We start from the raw sequence: 17,863 nt of genomic DNA, 5'->3' as shown, positions 1-17,863 counted from the left end.
GGTTTCCACTGAGAGTCCTTCCCAGGCCCCACCTGGTCCCCCGCACAGGAGTTGCCTATAAACACTGATCATCTCCAGGTGTAGCCGGGCGGGGCTTATTGGGCAGGCAATGAGCAGCAGCTGGGGCCAGAGGGGAGAGCGTGAGGCCCTGGGGCAGGGGTGGGGGGAGACAGTCCTGATTCCCCATGCATTGCCCCACCTTCAGACTGGGCCCTGAAGAGTATGGGGTAGGAGCGGGGGGCAGCTGCGTGCACCACCATGCACTGTGGGGGCCTCCTCTCTCCTCAGTCATTGTTACCTCCAAGGGGCCAGCAGGCCCCCCGCCCCTCTAGGGACCCTCAGAGCAAGATGGGAGTGAAGCCTGGACACCAGGAGGACGGTGGGGGCACCACGTCCCTGTGATTTCAGGAAATTCTGGGTGGCAGAAGGAGCAGCACAGGGAGCTGACCAGTGACATGCTCTGGGGCTTCCCGTGGGGCTTCTTGGTGGCACCACCTCACAGGACACAGGGTCACATGAGGCTACACTCCTCCAGGAGGGATTGTGATTGCAGGATTGGGGCTGCCCTGTGGTGATCCTGGCCCAGAGAGGGCGGGCAACCTCGGGACAGGACCCCTGGTCAGGTCAGGAGTTGGTGGCTGGAGACGCTGCAGCACTGGTTGGGCGGGGAGGGGCCCCCAGCAAAAGAAGCCTGTTATAAATGATCCTTCACACAGAGCACGGGGCACAAACAGTCTGTTTGTGCTGGCTTTACATTTCAGATTTACAAATCAATCAGCCCAGCTAACAACGTGGGTGGAGCAGTCTGGTTCCTGGAGTCCTGGGCTGGGGTGGGAAGGAGGGATCAGCTCACACACATGCCCCTCCTCCATGCAACTAAGCCAAGACACTTGTATCAGAGGCCAAAATTTGGCTAAAAGTCCCTTAAATTGCCCATACACTTCAGTGGTCTGGCTTTCATACGCATCACAGCCCTAGCATTCAAACCGGAGGTCTGAGTGTGCACGGAGAGGAGTTCACTGAGCCACTTGTGGTAGCCAGGAGACAATCCCAGTGGCTGACGTCACACATCCCCGCGTGAGTTTGTTAGACGGTTTTTAAAAAATAGTTATTTATTTAAAGTTTGTATTTACAGAAAAATCAGAAAGATGGTGTAACAGAGTTGTCACTGTGTGGGCAGCCCCCATGACTCGTCACTGCTGACCTCAACCCCGATCACCCAGCGGGGGTGCTTCTTCACTCCACAGCTGCTTTTTTTTTTTTTTTTTTTTTTTTTTTAATTGGACAGAGAGAGATCACAAGTAGGCAGAGAGGCCGGCAGAGAGAGAGGGAAGCAGGCTCCCCACTGAGCAGAGAGCCCGATGCAGGGCTCCATCCCAGGACCCTGAGATCATGACCTGAGCCGAAGGCAGAGGCTTAACCCACTGAGCCACCCAGGCGCCCCAACACGGCTGCTATTTTTAATCCCCTTTCCGGAGTCCCCCTGCGTGGCAGTCCCTGTGCAGCTCATACTCAGGGAGTGAGAGTTTGGCTTCCTCCTTGGGTTGAGTATCTCATTATCTCATTAAAAATTTACTTGGACGGCATTTTAATTGTTAAAAATAAATGGAGAGATCAACGATACAGTCGAGAAGGACCATGGAGACGGCCATGGGGTTCTAGGAAACGGCGGGAGACCAGTGACCAAGCCCGCGGGGGAAGGCCGTGGGCACGTGCCCTGCGGAGCCTCCCACGGAGCCCAGCGGGTGACGATGCAGCGAGTCGGGTTCTAGGCCCGCAGCGGCTCCTGGGAGGTCGGCCCGGTCTTGGGAGCCTAGCGCGTGGCTCAAATCACCATAATCTGCGAGCGGAGACCGGGAGCTGCCACAGGGCTGTGGTCTGACCCAGGAGCGCTCTCCGGGGTTGGTTTCCAGCATCCGCCAAGGGGTCCGAGGGGGTCGTGGCTGCGTGGACCACGGACTCGCTGCGTGAGGGATGCGCAACGGTCCGCAAGGTGGTCTCACTGCACACGGCTGGCGGGAGGCGCTATTGTTATTATTATTATTTTTAAGATTTTATCTATTTATTTGACAGAGATCACAAGCAGGCGGGTGGGGGGGAGCAGGCTCCCCCCTGAGCAGAGAGCCCGATGCGAGGCTCGATCCCAGGACCCTGAGATCATGACCTGAGCCGAAGGCACAGGCTCAACCAGCGGAGCCCCGCAGGTGCCCCGGGCGCTCCCGCCGTGACCCTCGTTGGGTCTCACCAGGGAGCACGCGGGGCGCGCACGGCCCGCACACGCCGAGGCAGAGGCGCGGGGACAGGCGAGCAGGAGCCCCAGAGCCCAGGGCGCGTTCTGGCAGCACTGCCTGGGGCAAGGCCAGCGCGGCTCTCCCGCTCCCGCCCTCCGGCCGCGGTCCCCGTGGGCAGCCCCGCTCCAAGCCCGCGTCCCGCCGCCGTCAGGGGAGGCGCGACCTTCGCCGACGCCGGCTGACCGCGACCACGTCTCGAGGGCACCGAAGGCCGCTCGGCAGGGCGCCCCGCGGCCCCGGCCCCTACGAGGACAGGCCCGTGCGGTTCGCCCGTGCGGCGGCTCCCGCGGGGTCCCCGGGCGCTGCTCTAGCGCGGACGTGCGGGCCGGGACCGCGGAGCCCGCCCCAGCGCCCAGGCCGCCGGCGGGAGGCAGGCGCGCGCCCGAGGCCCCGCACGGCGCAGCAAGCGCGCGCAGACAGCAGGTGCGGGACGGCTGCGCCCCGCGACGCTGCGGCCTCTTCCCGGCGGGCTCCCGCCGCCCCTGAGCCTGCCACCTGCACGGACGGGCCGCGGCCACGCCTCGCTCCCCGCTAACAGGACCGCGGACGAAGGCTCACGGCCGCGCTCGCTCCAAGGGCGGTCGAAGCTCGGGTGCGGCCCGTGGGGCAACGCGAACGTAACCGCCCTGCGCGCCCGCGCCGAGCCCGCCGCTCTCTCACCCGGCACGGAGGACTCCTTTAAACCCGGCCAATCACAGAGACAGCCGAGGCCTCCGCGCTCCACCATTGGTCCTGCTGGGAGGCGGGATCATCATCGCGCCAATGGGAGGCCAGCAGCCGGAAGGGGCGGGACCCGGGTCGCACCACCCTGACCGCGCGTGCGCGAGGGCAGGAGCGCGACCTCCACCCCCTCCGGGATTGGTGGCGGGCGGAGGGCGCACGCCGAGGGCGGAGCCGGGCTCACGTCTGCGTGACAGTTGTCGCGGGGGGAGGGCGAGCCCAGACTAGGGGGAGGGAGTGTAAATAGAGCGAAGGCGGCGGCCTTCGACCCCGTCACCTCTCGGGCGCCCCGCGAGAAGCCGTGGAGGGCATGGAAGAAGACGAGCAGGAGCAGCGGCGCAGGAAGGTGGAGGCCGGGAGAGCGAAGGTAAACGACAGCGCCGCCTCCTCCCCCCGCTGTCCCAGCGTGGGTTCCCAAGGGCGGGTTCCGGTGACTGCGCCTGTTCGTGCTAGGAGCGGGTGCGGGCAGGAAGGGACCGCCACCACAGTCCAGCCCTTCCCGCCGACTCGGCTGGAAGCCGCCTCCTGGCCGCCGCCATCTTGAATCCGCCGCCCTTTGCCCGGCCCCGCCCTCACGGCGGCTGCAGCCAATCACCGGTCGAGGACGTGCGGGGAGGGCGGGCGCGAGGAGGCCAGGCGCGTGGCGTGCCGGGGGGTTTTGCGGGCTGCGCCTGCGCGGAGGGCGGGGCGGACGCCCGTGGGAGAGCACGGCGGGGAGGGGCAGTGCCGGCGGGCGGGGTGGGGGCAGATCTCGGCCGCGCGCGGCCTGCCGGGCTCCCGCCCCAGCCCGGGGCCTTTCCGCGCTCTCCCGCGCCTTCCCGCGTTTCCAGGGAAGCTGGCGCGGCCGCCTCTGGAGGCGCCGGGACGTCTCGGCCAGTAGCGCCCTGATGGACACGGGTGGCCTAGGAACGCGCGGTCCCCAGTAGGAAGTGGAGCCCGGGCTGGCGGTGAAGGGGCCGGCGCCGCCCCCACCCCGCGCGTCCTCGTTGTCCTGGACGGCCGGCTCGTCGCACAGCCGTGCACCTGCACCTGCCGCGGCCCGGTCCCCCAGAACTCGGGGCTCGGGGACCACTCGTAGGGGCCGTGACTTACCTCTCTCCAGGGCTCGACTCCATTCCCGCCCGTTTAAAACCACGTGCAGATTGGCGTTTCACTTGGAATTATGCAGCTTTTTTTTTCTTAAAGATTTTATTTATTCACTTTACAGACAGAGATCACAAGCAGGCAGAGAGGCAGGCAGAGAGAGAGGAGGAAGCAGGCTCCCCACCGAGCAGAGAGCCCGATGCGGGGCTCCATCCCAGGACCCTGAGATCATGACCTGAGCTGAAGGCAGAGGCTTAACCCACTGAGCCACCCAGGCGCCCCTGCAACTTTTTTTTAATATGAGAGAAGTTTTGGAGTGGTGGCCAGGAGCGCATGGCCTGTCCACAATGCAGAGTGCCCGCTGCCAGCCCAGGGTCCAGAAGCTCTTGCGGCCTCGTTGCTGTTCAGGGCTGGGCGAGGAGCTCTGCTGGTGGCAGCCCCTCACGCCGGGCTTCCTGGGGACGCCCCACAGCTGGACAGAGTGCGGGGATGCTAGGTTGTGAAAGCCCTGGGGAGCTCTGTGCTCCAGAGTCGGGCGGCTGCAGGGCGCGTGGGTCTTCCTGCCTCTGCCCGCGTTTTCACGTCAACACTGGTACTCTCTGTCAGGGGCATATTGTGGGGCTTGAGCCGTGAGCCGGCATGACCCGGGCCGTGGCTGCAGAGGGGAGCACACAGGCACTTAGGCTGTGACTCCCTGCCCTCCCCCCCGCCCCCCTTCTGGCTGCTTCCGGGGAGTGAGTTACCTACTGGCCGAGGGATGAGGGAGAGTGCCTGCGGTGGCTCCCGTGAGCGGGTAGAGCCACAGGATGTTGCTGCGTGCGTGAGCTCAGGCCAGACACTGGGACTTGAATCTGGACCAGCTCGTGGAGATAACTCAGTGCTGATCTCCCTTGGAGGGAACCCCAGGGCCACTGCATTAACGAGGCCGTTCACACACGTAGTGACTGGTGTAGCAGCGCCTAACCGCAGGGTGACAGGGAGAGGACAGGGTGGCCTCATTCAGGCTTCCTGGGAAGCAGAACTTGTGACAGGTTTGAGGAGGGAGGTGGTGGCCTGATTTTCTCCTTTCCATGTGCCTGGCATGTACATGGGCCAGGAGACAAAACTGAGCCGGAGTTCAGTATTTGACGTGTTTTTCCCCCCGAGCTTGCCGTAGTGTGTGAGCATAAACATGCTTGATGGAGCGCTGGGGGTGATGAGGAAGGTTCACCCCGTTGCAGGAAGAAGCAGGGCACCTCTTGCTGGAGACCCCAGGCCAGACTTGAGGATGGTGATGTGGGAGGGAACCTGGGGACAGAATTGACGGAGTGGGCATAAAAGGAGGAATGTGGGGCTGGTTTGGAAGGCAGGCTGTGATGACCAGACACGGTTTTTCTCATGTAAGTGGCCTTATGTAATTTTTCTGTGTCTGTGGAAGTGTGCACTTCTGCATTGACACAAATGTTTGTTAAATGCATTTGCTTTTATGAGTACAGCTGTCATTTGAAGGAGCTAGTGTCTCGGGAAAAGCTGATGTTAGATCTCTTACCTTCGAGTAAGATCTTACGGGAGATGGTGTGGGAACAGAGTCTAAAACCCTCCAGTTTGAGGGATTGAGCAGAGCTCGGTTGTGTCTTCTGATGGGTGACACTCTGTGGAGGTCCCTGGTGCACTGTTAGCTGTGTCATGGAAAATAGAACATCTGATTCCATAAAGGAGGATCGTAGATTGACCTGGCTTAATTAATTTTTTGCTATTTCTGTATCTTGCCTCAGAATCTGTGGCTAAGAAGTTTTGGCTCGCCTATGTATTTCCTCGATTGGGGGAAAATGGGAGCAAAAAGAGATTTAGCATTTACATAGTTTTAAACCTTAAGCATGCCTTGATAAAGCTATCAGTCTTTTAAATAGATGTATTTTTTTTTTCAATTGTATTTTTCTGTGAACTGCCAGGGGCTAGAAGAGCTCTTCTGCCCGTTGGCCGTATTGCTTTCTTTTGTCTGTGTACAGGCATAATTAGCAGTTCTTCTTCTGGGACTGTTCGGGTAGAATTCTCAACTTCAATGCTGGCGTTGCAGATAGTAATGAAGGCAGGGTTTGTGGGACAGGGATCTGCTGGTTGATCTGTGGGTCTGGCGAGGTTTGGCCGAGCACACTGAGCCAGCCCCACAGCCTCATGTTCCCCACCAGCTCACTGGCTTTGTGGTTCTGTTACTTTTTTCTTACTTACCTTTGCCTTTACTACTTCTCTACGTTTTTGCGCAGCTTGCTCACTTCCGACAGAGAAAAACAAAAGGTGACTGTGCGCATCCGAAGAAAAAGACGGCGAAGAGGAAGGGCCCGGCTGTCGATGCGCCTGTCCAGGAGGAGGGCCCGGTAGCCACCAAGGATGGTGGACTCCTGGGAAGAGCGGACGTTTGCGAAGACTCGTCGTGCAGTGACACCCCCGAGGGAGCACAGGCAGCGCAGGTGGGTGTTTTCAGCACGGTGCAACTTCACAGCACCAGCAACTTTGGTCTGTTTTTGCCTGTCAGAGGTCGGGAAAGAGAGTTTCACTTTATTGAAAAAGGGAATGTATTTTGTTTTCACTCCTAGTAATGTCTTATCTTCTGTGATTTTGGATTGACTGAAGGCAAGCGTCGGTATTGGTTCTTGCTTTGGTAATGGAGATTTTATCAGTGTTCCCTGGGTGTGGCTGTATCAGCCCCTTTAACAGGCTTTTCTTTGGACACTTAAACCATAATATTCCTTCATCCGCTCCCGTCTTTGTTCTTCACTTTCTCTCTGAATGTCGGGATGGAGAAGGCCTGGGTGGAGGCGTTCCGGGAGTGGCGACTTGCTGGACGAGGCACTGCTCTCTGCTTGAGGCCCAGTCGGGGGCAGGTGTGGGGCCCACCTGGCCTCCTGGTCGCCTGTGGGTGGGCTTGCATTGTGGCTTCTTGGGTACCTTACCGAGGGCCCTTGCCGTGTGCGGCGGAGCAGGGGCAGGGTCAGTGTTTGCTGGGAGCGGCTGGAATACTGGTGGCTGAGGGTAGAATTTGACGAAAACCCCTGATGCGTCTGGCCTGCTTTACTGGAAAAATGGCATCATTGCCAGCATGTAAATTTATGATATTCTACCTACACATCTAGAATTTTACTTTTAGAAATTTGGAAGACGTCACTGTTGTACTCCCGCGTTGGTGGGGGCAGCTGGCCCGCACTCTGGGGGCCCAGCCTTTGGGTCAGCTTGATCCCCCACTGCAGGCCTGGGGGTCACCGTCCTCCTCTGTGCTTGTCCTGGGGTGGGGTCGCCGCCCTCACGGCCGCGTCTCCATCACTCCGCGCGCAGGTGAACGTGCCACACCCAGAGGCCTGAGACTTGGCTTCCAGGGCTCTTCCCTGCATGTTTTCTCCACGGCTCCTTGAGGAGAAAAGCTCATGACTTTTGAGCTCATGACCATTAATGGTGGTTTTATTTTTGCTTTCAAGTCAGAGAAGTTTTTTAATTTTAAGTTAAGTGCTCTATATATTTTAGCTTTTCATTTTGAAATAATGTTCAGCTTAACAAAAAATTTGCAAAAATTAGCCCAGGGTTTATAGACACCGTTCGCTCCGATTCCTGAAGTGTTAACGTCTTGTGTTGCCGCACGATGATCGTAATCTGTTTCAGTTCACGCTGAAACAGGACTGTGAGCTAATGGATGGAGCGTGTTCAGGGTTCTCTGTTGGTCCCACGGCTGCCCTTTTTCCGGGCCAGGATTGTGTACTGCATCTCAGCGTCCTGCCATCTTAGTCTACTCCAGTCAGAGACACTTTCTCAGTCTTACCTTGTCTTTTATAAGTTGGACATCTTCGAAGAGTCACTGGTAGGTATTTTTTTTTTTAAGATTTTATTTTTATTTGAGAAAGAGAGAGCGTGCGCCCACAAGCCAGGGGGAGGGGCAGAGGGGGAGAGAGAAGCAGACTCCCTACTGAGCAGGGAGCCCCATGCCGTACTCAGTCCCAGGACCGTGGGATCTTGACCTGAGCTGACGGTAGAAGCTTAACCTGGTGAGCCACCTGGGCGATCCCTCACTAGTCATTTTGTGGAATGCCTGTCAGTTTGGGATTGTTTGATGTTTCCTTCTGATTAAAATCAGGTTATAAGTTTTGGTGAGAACAGGGTAGAAGTGAGGATTCCCTGCTCCATGCAGGTGGTATTGATACGTGGTAGTCTCACTACTACTGGTAAGGTCAGCTTTGATCACTGAGTTACTATGGGACCTGCCAGATGTCCCTTGATAGAGAAGTCACTGTTTTTAACTTTGGAGTTAGTAAGTGTATTGTGGGAAGAGAGAGACCCTGCAAAGCCCTATTTCTCCTGCTTTCCTCCACTAATTTTACCTTCCATTGGTGATTGTTGCTTGCAGCAGTTGTTATGGTGGTGTCGGCCAAATGATGATTTCTGTGTCTGTCATTCTGTCTCCATGTGTTGACGTCCTGCTGTGAGGAGCTGTTGTTTCCCTCTAGTCTGCTTGTGTGTCCAGTTGTGTATGCTAGTGTGGATTTAGGGATTTCTCTCTCTCTCTTTTTTTTTTTCCCTTTTTTAAGTAAACTTTACACCCAACATGGGGCTTACACACTTGACCCCGAGATCAAGAGTCACGCTCTCACCCCTGAGCCAGCCAGGCGCCCTGCGTTTATTCTGTTAGAGGTTTTGCTCCGCTACAGCAACCACACCAGTGTCTATTTCGTTGCCGACATACAGAGATTTGGCCATTGGGTGTGCCTTTGAATTGGCATCTGCCTTTCCTACATGTCCTCGTTTTTGGTACCTTAGTTCTTTGCATTTTGGGACGGAGATTTCCCAAGTTTGTTTTGTCTTTTTCAGACTGTTATCAGCCAATTCTTCAAGGAGCTCTGGTTTCTTTTAGTGGAGAATGGTATTTAGAAACCAATATCCAGATGATAGGTGTGCTCATTGCTATTGGGGTGTCTTTGGTTCCAGGCTGCTTTAACAGAGAGCTAGGTCTCTGTTTCTTTGTCAGTCTCTGTGTATAACAAAAACCATGAGTCTACACTAGTGCCTTCAGTTCCCATCCAACATCATAGGAATCATTCTAGCTTCTCACCCCTCTCCTTATCTTAATTCCTTTTACCAATAGTGAGAAACCTGGCGTCCTATCTACAATAAATTCACTTACTTCCTCAGTCTTAAAATATACACAGATTAGTTTCAGAATTGCTAATCCTCACTCCTGTGTAAAGCAAATTTACTAACTAGAATATTTGGATATGTAGTTGACCCTTCAACAGCAAGGGGGTTGGGGCACTGACCCCCCCCCCCCATGCAGTTGAAAATAGTCCTATAACTTTTGACTTCCCGAAACATAACTACTGTTGACCAGAAGCCTTACCAGCAACGTGATGTAACAGTTGATTAACACATATTTTGTGTGTTTTCTGTATCATATACGGTATTTTTTTTTTCCCTTAAAGATTTTATTTATTTATTTATTTGAGAGAGAGATAGCAAGAGCCCGAGAATGAGTCAGGGGGAGGCACAGAGGGAGAGGGAGAAAGTCAGCTTCCCTGCTGAGCAGGAAGCTCTATGCGGGGCTTGATCCCAGGACCCTGAGATCACAATGTAAGCTGAAGGCAGACCCTTAGCCAACTGAGCCACACAGGCGCTCCTACGGTATTCTTATAATAAAACAAGCTATTTAAAAATGGAAAATCTTGAGGAAATATTTGAACTTAAATAAAAAGAGCTTAGGAAATATGCACGTGTCTGAAGGATTAGAATTTATTGAGAAACTAAAATTTGGTAATTTAAGTGTCATGCACAGTGAAATGAGGCAGAATTCATTAAATAGAAGAGCAGCAGGGCGCCTGGGGGCTCAGTTGGTTAAGCATCCAGCTCTTGGTTTTGGCTTAGGTCATAATCTCAGGATCCTGGGACCAAGCCCCATGTTGGGCTCTGCGCTTAGCATGGAGTCTGCTTGTTCCTCCCCTTCCCTTCTGCCCTTCCCTACCCCCAGATAAATAAGTCAAATCTTAAAAAATAGAAGGGCAGTAACATCATTAGGGAAATGGTTGCATAAAAAATGTTTAGGGTTTGAGGATTGTTTTTGGAGGAACGTGCATTTTGAGCAGGTGGGAATGGAATTGGTGTGGGCATTTGGGTGTGTGGGTGGGAAGGCCTGAGGTTGCGGCTCTGGACGTTGCTGTAAATGCTCTTCTCTGGCCCTTCCTTCTTAGCTGGAGGACCCCAGTGGAGAGAGGACAGGGCACTCGGAGCAGCCACAGCAGAAGCTGGATGGCGACCACTTGGAACAGCCTGAGGATATCACAAAGGTATTCTTCAGGGTTCTCTGTTAAAGTGTGTTCCTTGTCAGAGGATTTCTCCATCTTGTGGTGGAAATCCAAACCAGAGAGAGGACTCAGTATCTGAAGGGTCCTGTCTCTTCAAGAGTAGAAGCTCAGAACAAAGAGAGTTGGATACAGAGCTTCCCCTGCAGGCCTCATTTCCTTGGTGTCACCCTTGCACAGAAGGTCTTTCTGGGGACCCTTCTGATGGAGCCTCCGTCTCCCTTCCTTGGGACCTTTGATCTTTCCTTCCTGATGTTGAAGAGAGAAGGTTGCCTTTCATGCACTGAGGCTGGTGGTCATGTCTGACTTCCCTCATTTTCTCATTGCCCAAATGTTGTGGCGTGTTCCTTGGGCCTGGCCTTCATCTCTCCCATAGTCAGTTGTGTGTGTGGGGTCTGTTTCTGCCACAGGGCCTGGCATGAATTCCATATATGTTGGGTTAATTACATTTATTAATTGTTTGTTTTGTTTTAGCATTTGGAAGAAAATTCATTAGATGCTGAATTGACTGGTTTGAAAGTGTTGTGTTAAAATTCTGTATTATTTATTTATTTATTTATTTTTAATTTTTTTTTTTAAGATTTTATTTATTTATTTGACAGACAGAGATCACAAGTAGGCAGAGAGGCAGGCAGAGAGAGGACGGGAAGCAGGCTCCCTGCCGAGCAGAGAGCCTGATGCGGGGCTCGATCCCAGGACCCTGGGATCATGACCTGAGCTGAAGGCAGAGGCTTAACCCACTGAGCCACCCAGGTGCCCCAAAATTCTGTATTTTAAGTTTTGGATTCTAGCTGGACTCAGTTCACATTACTTTAGACAGTGAGCAAGCTTGGTTTTTAATCTGTATTATTGCAGGTGAGATCTGGATCATAGGCAGGGCCTGGAAAAATCGTCTCTGGTGGGGTCCACAAGGATCACCCTAAAATACATGTTTTTATACTTGTTTTAAACTGTGACACAAAAAATGAAAAATAATCCCTGTGACATACAGCATGTACGTGGAAAAGTAGAAACTGCATAAAATGTACATACAGCCTAACAAACAAGTACGCAATAAACACCACATGATCCTCCCGCAGGTAAGACACGTGACAGTGCTGGGCCTGCTGCTGTGTTCTCTCGACCCCAAAGTCAGCTGCACCCTGATTTCCGTGGCAGTTGTGCTTTAGAACGCTGTGTAAATGGGTCCGACGTGGCACTGGTGTGTTTCTGTCCTTACCCTTCCAACAGCTTTGCGTCCTTGTGTTTCAGTTTATGTCCTGCTTAACAGTGGGGGCTTGATTTTTTTTTTTTTTTTTTTTTTTTAAAGATTTTATTTATTTGACAGAGATCACAAGTAGGCAGAGAGGCAGGCAGAGAGAGAGGAAGGGAAGCAGGCTTCCTGCTGAGCAGAGAGCCGGATGTGGGACTCGATCCCAGGACCCTGAGATCATGACCTGAGCTGAAGGCAGCGGCTTAACCCACTGAGCCACCCAGGCGCCCGGGGGCTTGATTTTTAAAAATTATTCTGATAGTCTGTGTCTTTTTGGTGGATAGTATAATTCATTTACATTTAATGTAATCACTGATGTGTTTGAGCTTATGTTTCATTTTTAGGCTTTCTGTTTATTTCCTTTTTTCTCCTTTTGCAGGGGCAAGGCTTTGGATTATTTTTTATCAGGGGATTTTTTTTTTTTAATTCTCCCTTCACCCATTTTGAAGTAATAATATACTCAGTTTCTGTTCTTTTACTGGTGAGCTTATTAAATAGAACATTTATACTTCTCTATGTGTAAACTTAATCAGTAACTTTGGTTTTTGAAAGTATAAGGATCTTAGAATATTTAAACTCCATTTATAAGTCTTTCAGTGTATGTTTTTGTTATTTTTTTATTATAAAATACACTTACCATAAAATTTATCATCTTAACCATTTTTTTTTAAAAGACTTATTTATTTTAGACAGAGAGATGGGGGGGCATGCACAGAGCAGGGTGGAGAGACAGAGGGAGAGGGGGAGAATCTCAAGCAGACCCCCCCCCCCCACTGAGCACAGAGCCTGACAAGTTGCTCGATCTCAAGACCCCAAGATCATGACCTGAGCCAAAACCAAGAATTAGGTACTTAACCGAATGAGTCAGCCAGGTGCTCCTTAACCATTTTTAAGTGCACAGCCCATTTGTTTTAAATGCATTAATAATGTCATGCGGCCATCACCACTGTCCACCTCCACAGCTTCTGTCATCTTGTAAAGCTGAAACTCTGTTCCCTTTAAACAGTACGTCCCCATTCCCCCTCCCCAAGCCTATGGCAGCCACCGTTTTACTTTCTCAGTCTCTGATTTTGACTATTCTAGATACCACACGTAAGTGGACTATGTGTTTGGTTTTTTTTTTCGCGAGTGGCTTATTTCACTTAGCATGATATTTTCAAGGTTCATATGTGTTGTAGCTTGTGACAAAGTTTCCTTCCTTTTTAAGGCTAATATTCCTTAGTATGATTAGCCTGCTTTTTGGTAATCCATTCATCTGGGGGAGGATGCTTGAGTCTCTTCCACGTTTTAGGCATCGTGAGTAATGCTGTGGATAAGGTGTGCAAATACCTCTTTGAGACTGTGCTTTCAAGTCTTTGGCGGTTTATGTCAATAAGTGTGCTAAATCAGATGGTAGTTCTAATTTTAATTTTCGAGAAACCTCCACACTGTTTTCCACAGTGGCTGCCTCAGTTTACATTTCCACCGGCTGTGCACATACTCACCAACACCTGTTTTCTCTTTTTTATAGTAGCCATCCTAATGGGTGTCACATTCCTATTTGTTTATGTAAACTCTGTGCCCAGCGTGGGGTTTGAACTCACGATCCTGAGATCAAGCATTGTACGCTCTACCAATCTGCCAGCCAGGGGCCCCTGCTTTCCTTTTTTAAAAATAATTTTTGGTCCCACAGTTCGTTCAGCTTTCTATTATCCAGCCGTTCATTGGTTTAAATAAGCTTTTAGTTTGGGAAGAGTTAGAAGTTTACAGCAGAGTTGCGGAGTGGGTGCCATTCCCGTACTCCCTCACTCCATTTTGTCCTGCTGGCATCGTGGACGTGGGCACACGTGTCGGAGCTGAGGCCTTAACTCTGCAGCGTCACTGCCGACTGCGTACGGACTCGCTTGGGTCCCAGGAGTTTTCTAGCTACGAGTGTTTTCCGTCGGGTACTCTGCCCCGGACCGCATCACTCCCAGTCGCCTCTCCTTCGTCTCCTCAGGCCTCTGACCGTGTCTCAGTTTCTGGTGACCATCTGGAGTAGCACTGGTCGGCTACTCAGGGACTCTCCCTCAGTCTGGGTTTCTCTGATGATTGTCGTCATAAGGATTTCACCACCGAGGCGACGTGCCCTTGTAGCCGCCTCCTGCCAGGCCGGGTCAGCCGGGTTTCCCCTTCTCCAGACTCTCCTCTTCGGGGGGGAGCCACTGGGCCCAGCACACTCTTCAAGGGACAGAAATTACGTGCCGCCTCCCACAGGGAGGGGCAGCCACACATTCTGTTTGTGATGCTTCTGTAAGGGAGAGTTGCCTCTTCTCCCCCATTGATTAATTTAATCACATATTGATATCCGCGTGGGCTCACGTGTATTTATGTTACACTTTCTGTTGTAACCTCAAGCTACGTCGTATCTCTTTTGTGGCTTTAAGTGCTCCGGCTCGGGCCACTGGAGCTTTTTCAGTCCGGCCCCTGCGTCCTGGTGACATGCCCCATCCTTTGTCTTAGAAGCACGTTCTGGCTTTCTTCAGGCTCGTCTTGCGCTCCCTGCCTCAGTTCTGGAGTCACACGTTTCTTCGAGGGGCCCTGGTTCCTTTCGTTTGATGCTACTAGAAACCAAGACTGAGGCGCCGGGTGCGGTCCCTGCTGGGTCAGTCAGCGGATGCGTGGGCACACCAGTCCGTGCGCGTGCGGTTATCAACTAACTGCGGTTAACTCTGTGTCTGTCTGTCCTTACGTACACTTGTTAAAGGAAGCTTGAGCGCGTCCTGCTGGCCCCAGATCCAGTCCGGCACCATGGGGCTCCCCACGGAACAGCTCTACCCCTGCAAGTTTCCCTGTGCCCCCCACCCCCGCTGTCAGCCTCCCCTCCCTCACCAGCCCCGAGTGACTGCCTGCCTGTGTCCGTTCTGTACTTTGCCTTTTCTGTGGTACAGATGGGATCCTAGAATGTGTAGCCTTTTGGGTCTGACTTTTTGAATCCTGTAGCACAACAGACGTAAGGTTCGTGCTGGCTGATTCTACAGTAGGACCCCCTTCTTTTGGTTGCTTTACTGCGTGGATGTGCTCGTTGACCTGCTTACCTGGTTGCTTCCGCATGGTGGAAGGAGTCATTCATTTTTTAGTGTCAGTTCTTGTATAGGGTTAGCACTGTAGGTCCATTTTCTTCCTCCTTTGCTCTTTCTCAGGCTTGCACGGCGGGCCTCGCCCTTCTGTCTGCAGGACACTCTTTAGCATTTCCTGCGGCGAGACCCTTCTTGCGCCCATGCTCCCAGTTGATGTTTTCCTGAATATATTTTTGGCTTTTTCCCTTTGTTCCTGAAAGATAGCCCTGCCGGCGTGGACTCGGAGATGGGTGGTGGTGTGTCGCATGCTGGGTGTTTGCCCGGCTCTGCCCCGGCTTCAGTGTCCACAGCCAGCCCACCGAACCTTTGTCCCTTCACCGCCGCCGCCTTGCACACTTCCTGCTTGGCCTTCCACACTCTCACTTTCCTAGGCCGAGATGTGCACATCTCATTTTACTAGCGCGACCTGGGACCTGGGCTCTTGTGTCTGTTGCTTCTAGAAGATCTCCAGGCGGCATCTCCACACACAGCGTCTGGCCCTTTTTTCTCTAGGGGCCCGAAATCCCAGTGGCGGTTTTCAGAGCTCCTCTCATGTGCACCTGTCCCATCTTCTTTTCTGCACGTTCCTTCTTTTGGTTACCCTGACAGATTTCATCTGGGTTCTCTCTTCTTTACTGACTCTGTTCATCTGTGTGTCATCGGCTCCGAGATCCGTCTCTTGAGGTGTTGACTTTGGCTCTGCTCTCTGTATTTCGGGACCTATTCTGTTTGGACTCCTTAAAGACAGCGGTATCATTTTGTGTCATGTAACGTTCCCTGGAGATACTTTGAAGCTGATTTTGTTTTAAGTGCAGCTGTACCTTTTCATGAGCAAATTGGTCTGAATTTTGCCCAGTGTTTAGAGGTGTGGTCCGTCCCTCTCTGTAGGTTACTGTAGGGCTTGGGCTCGTTTGGGGCTGCATACCTCTGTGGGGACCACCTGCGGGTACTGCTGAAGGTCTTCTTTAATATTTTGTCCTGCAGGTTCCTGTTACTTCCTGGGGTAGCCTGTGTGTGCTCGCTTTTATGGAGGTGTTTGTGTGGTTCCCATGAGAATATCTTGTGTCCCTCGCTTGTGGGAGCCCCTCCGGACGGGTGCCAGATTTGTATCTGATAGGTGTCCCAGGAACAGCCCTTTGCTAGGACTTCTTTTTTCTTTTTAAGATTTTGAGAGAGAGAGAGCGCACACAAGAATGGGGAGCAGCAAGCGGGGGGCAGGGAGAAGCAGACTCCCCGCTGAGTAGGGAGCCTGACTGGACCCAGGACTCCATCCCAGGACCTTGATGTCATGACCTGAGCTGAAGGCAGACACTTAATGGACTGAGCCACCTGTGTGCCCTTGCTGGGACTTGTTTTTACGTCAGTGTCTTGGCGTGGGGGTTTCTGCATCTCATGGCATGTATACGTTTGTAAACATGTGATGAGCAGGCCTGGGTTTTAACGTTTCAGGGGAGACGCCCCCACCTCGCTGCCTTTGCCTCGGCATCTGGACGTGGGTCAGCTCCCTGGCCTCCCACACCTGGCCTTCCCACCCTTGGGCAGTGAAGACATGCGTCCTGTCTTGCCGCACAGGCCTTCAGGGCACCTGCTTGTGTCCGACATCTCATTTCTAACTGCCCTCCCGGCAAAGCTGCCAGTTCTGGGAGCGTGTGCTGCCCTCTCGTGTCCCTGTCCCCCTAGATCATTTTAGATTCTGGGTCCCTCCTGTCTGGCACCTGGTGGGTTCCCTCCTGGAGAGCATTTAGAGTCATTTTTGTTATATTTTATCCCACAATTCTGATGTTTGTAGCAAAAATGTTTTAAGATTCTGCCTTTTATGTTTAAAACTGGACACTCCTATATTACCTTTTACCATTGGAAAGAACCCTTTAATTTGAAGAAGGACCCATAGTGATATTTAATGGGCTCTAACACTCCCCTTGGAATGGTTTGCTTCCACGCGGTGAGCCACACAGGTAGAGGCGCGCTGTGCCTCACAGCTATCGGGCAGACCCCTGGGCATCGCCGACATTTGCAGGGAGCAGCGGGGGTGGGCATCAGGGCTGGGAAGTCCCAGAGGAGCTTAAGGAGGGGAGGCAGAGCTGGTCCATATGCTCAGGGGCCCCCTGGTGCACGAGGCAAGTGCCAAGTGGGACAGCAGGAGGGACTGCCCCCTTCAGGGATTTTTCCCCAAGAGCAGCAGATGCACCGAGTTTTTCAAGGGGGTGACAAGGTTGGATTTGTTCTCTGAATGTATCATCTGGCCTCCAAGCCACTGACCTCACATTAGGCTGAGTGACCGTGGGGGCCAGTCACCTGTGCTCATGGGAATGGAGGGTGGCCAGGATTGGCCTTGGGCTGCTGTGGGGTTGTTGTGATGGGAGGCAGGAATAGGACTGTGAGGGTTTGGGGGTGCTGTTAACTGAAGTGGATAATGTTGGAGGAGCCCTGGCTTGGGCAGGAAAATTCAGTCTGGTTTGAGTCTGAGGTGCCTTTTCAGTAAGCCCCAGAGAAAGGTCTGGGCTGTCAGGGAGGGGAAGGTGGGAGGCCTGTGGCTGTAGCAGCCTGCTCTGGGGGGGCGGGGCCTGCTCCTGGCTGGGCATGGTCCAGGCAAGGTCTTCTCTAGGCCTGGCATGGGGCTGGTTGCAGGGGAGGGTAGGGGAGACTGGGATGCTCACAGAAAGCCTGTAGCTTTTCTTTTCCCTTTGGATTGCTGATGCTGAAAATGTTCCTGGAGTTGGGAAATTTTTTTTAAGTGGGCTCTGATCCCAGCGTGGAGCCCAGCGTGCAGCCCAGCGTGAGGCTTGAACTCACGACTCTGAGATCAGGACGGGCTGAGATCAGGAGTCGGATGCTTAACCACCTGAGCCGCCCAGGTGCCCCCAGACCTGGGAATATTAAGACGGAAACGTTTTCTATGGCGCTTGACATATGTTGTCAGAATTGCTCATAAGAAAAAGTTACACCAACTTACTCTGCTATTGACGTGTTTGGTTGTTTCCCCATGACTTTGGTGACACTGAGGATCAATATTACCACGAGCTTTTGCTGATTGACTAGCTATAAAATGATATTTCAGTTTTACCTCTTCAGGTTCATTGAGCTCTTACTGGTACCACCCGTTGCAGGCGTCTTAAGTACGTCTTCCTG

At 53.0% G+C, this 17,863-nt stretch overlaps 1 protein-coding gene across 1 annotated transcript in view; it reads left to right on the top strand.

Moving 5' to 3' along the window:
• Positions 1–2,997: 2,997 nt before the first annotated feature.
• PCNT (pericentrin) overlaps positions 2,998–17,863 on the top strand; it is a 113,399-nt gene continuing 98,533 nt past the window's right edge. The window contains exons 1-3 of the mRNA XM_032865506.1: positions 2,998–3,378; positions 6,338–6,541; positions 10,295–10,390. Coding sequence (XP_032721397.1) covers positions 3,322–3,378; positions 6,338–6,541; positions 10,295–10,390 — 357 coding nt within the window. The 5' untranslated portion in view covers positions 2,998–3,321. The remainder of the gene's footprint in view (positions 3,379–6,337; positions 6,542–10,294; positions 10,391–17,863) is intronic.

The sequence above is a fragment of the Lontra canadensis genome, unplaced genomic scaffold (genome assembly GCF_010015895.1).
Source record: "Lontra canadensis isolate GAN:19392208 unplaced genomic scaffold, GSC_riverotter_1.0 scaffold29, whole genome shotgun sequence".
In the NCBI taxonomy this organism is placed as follows: domain Eukaryota; kingdom Metazoa; phylum Chordata; class Mammalia; order Carnivora; family Mustelidae; genus Lontra; species Lontra canadensis.
This window is presented reverse-complemented; position numbering and strand designations above follow the sequence as displayed.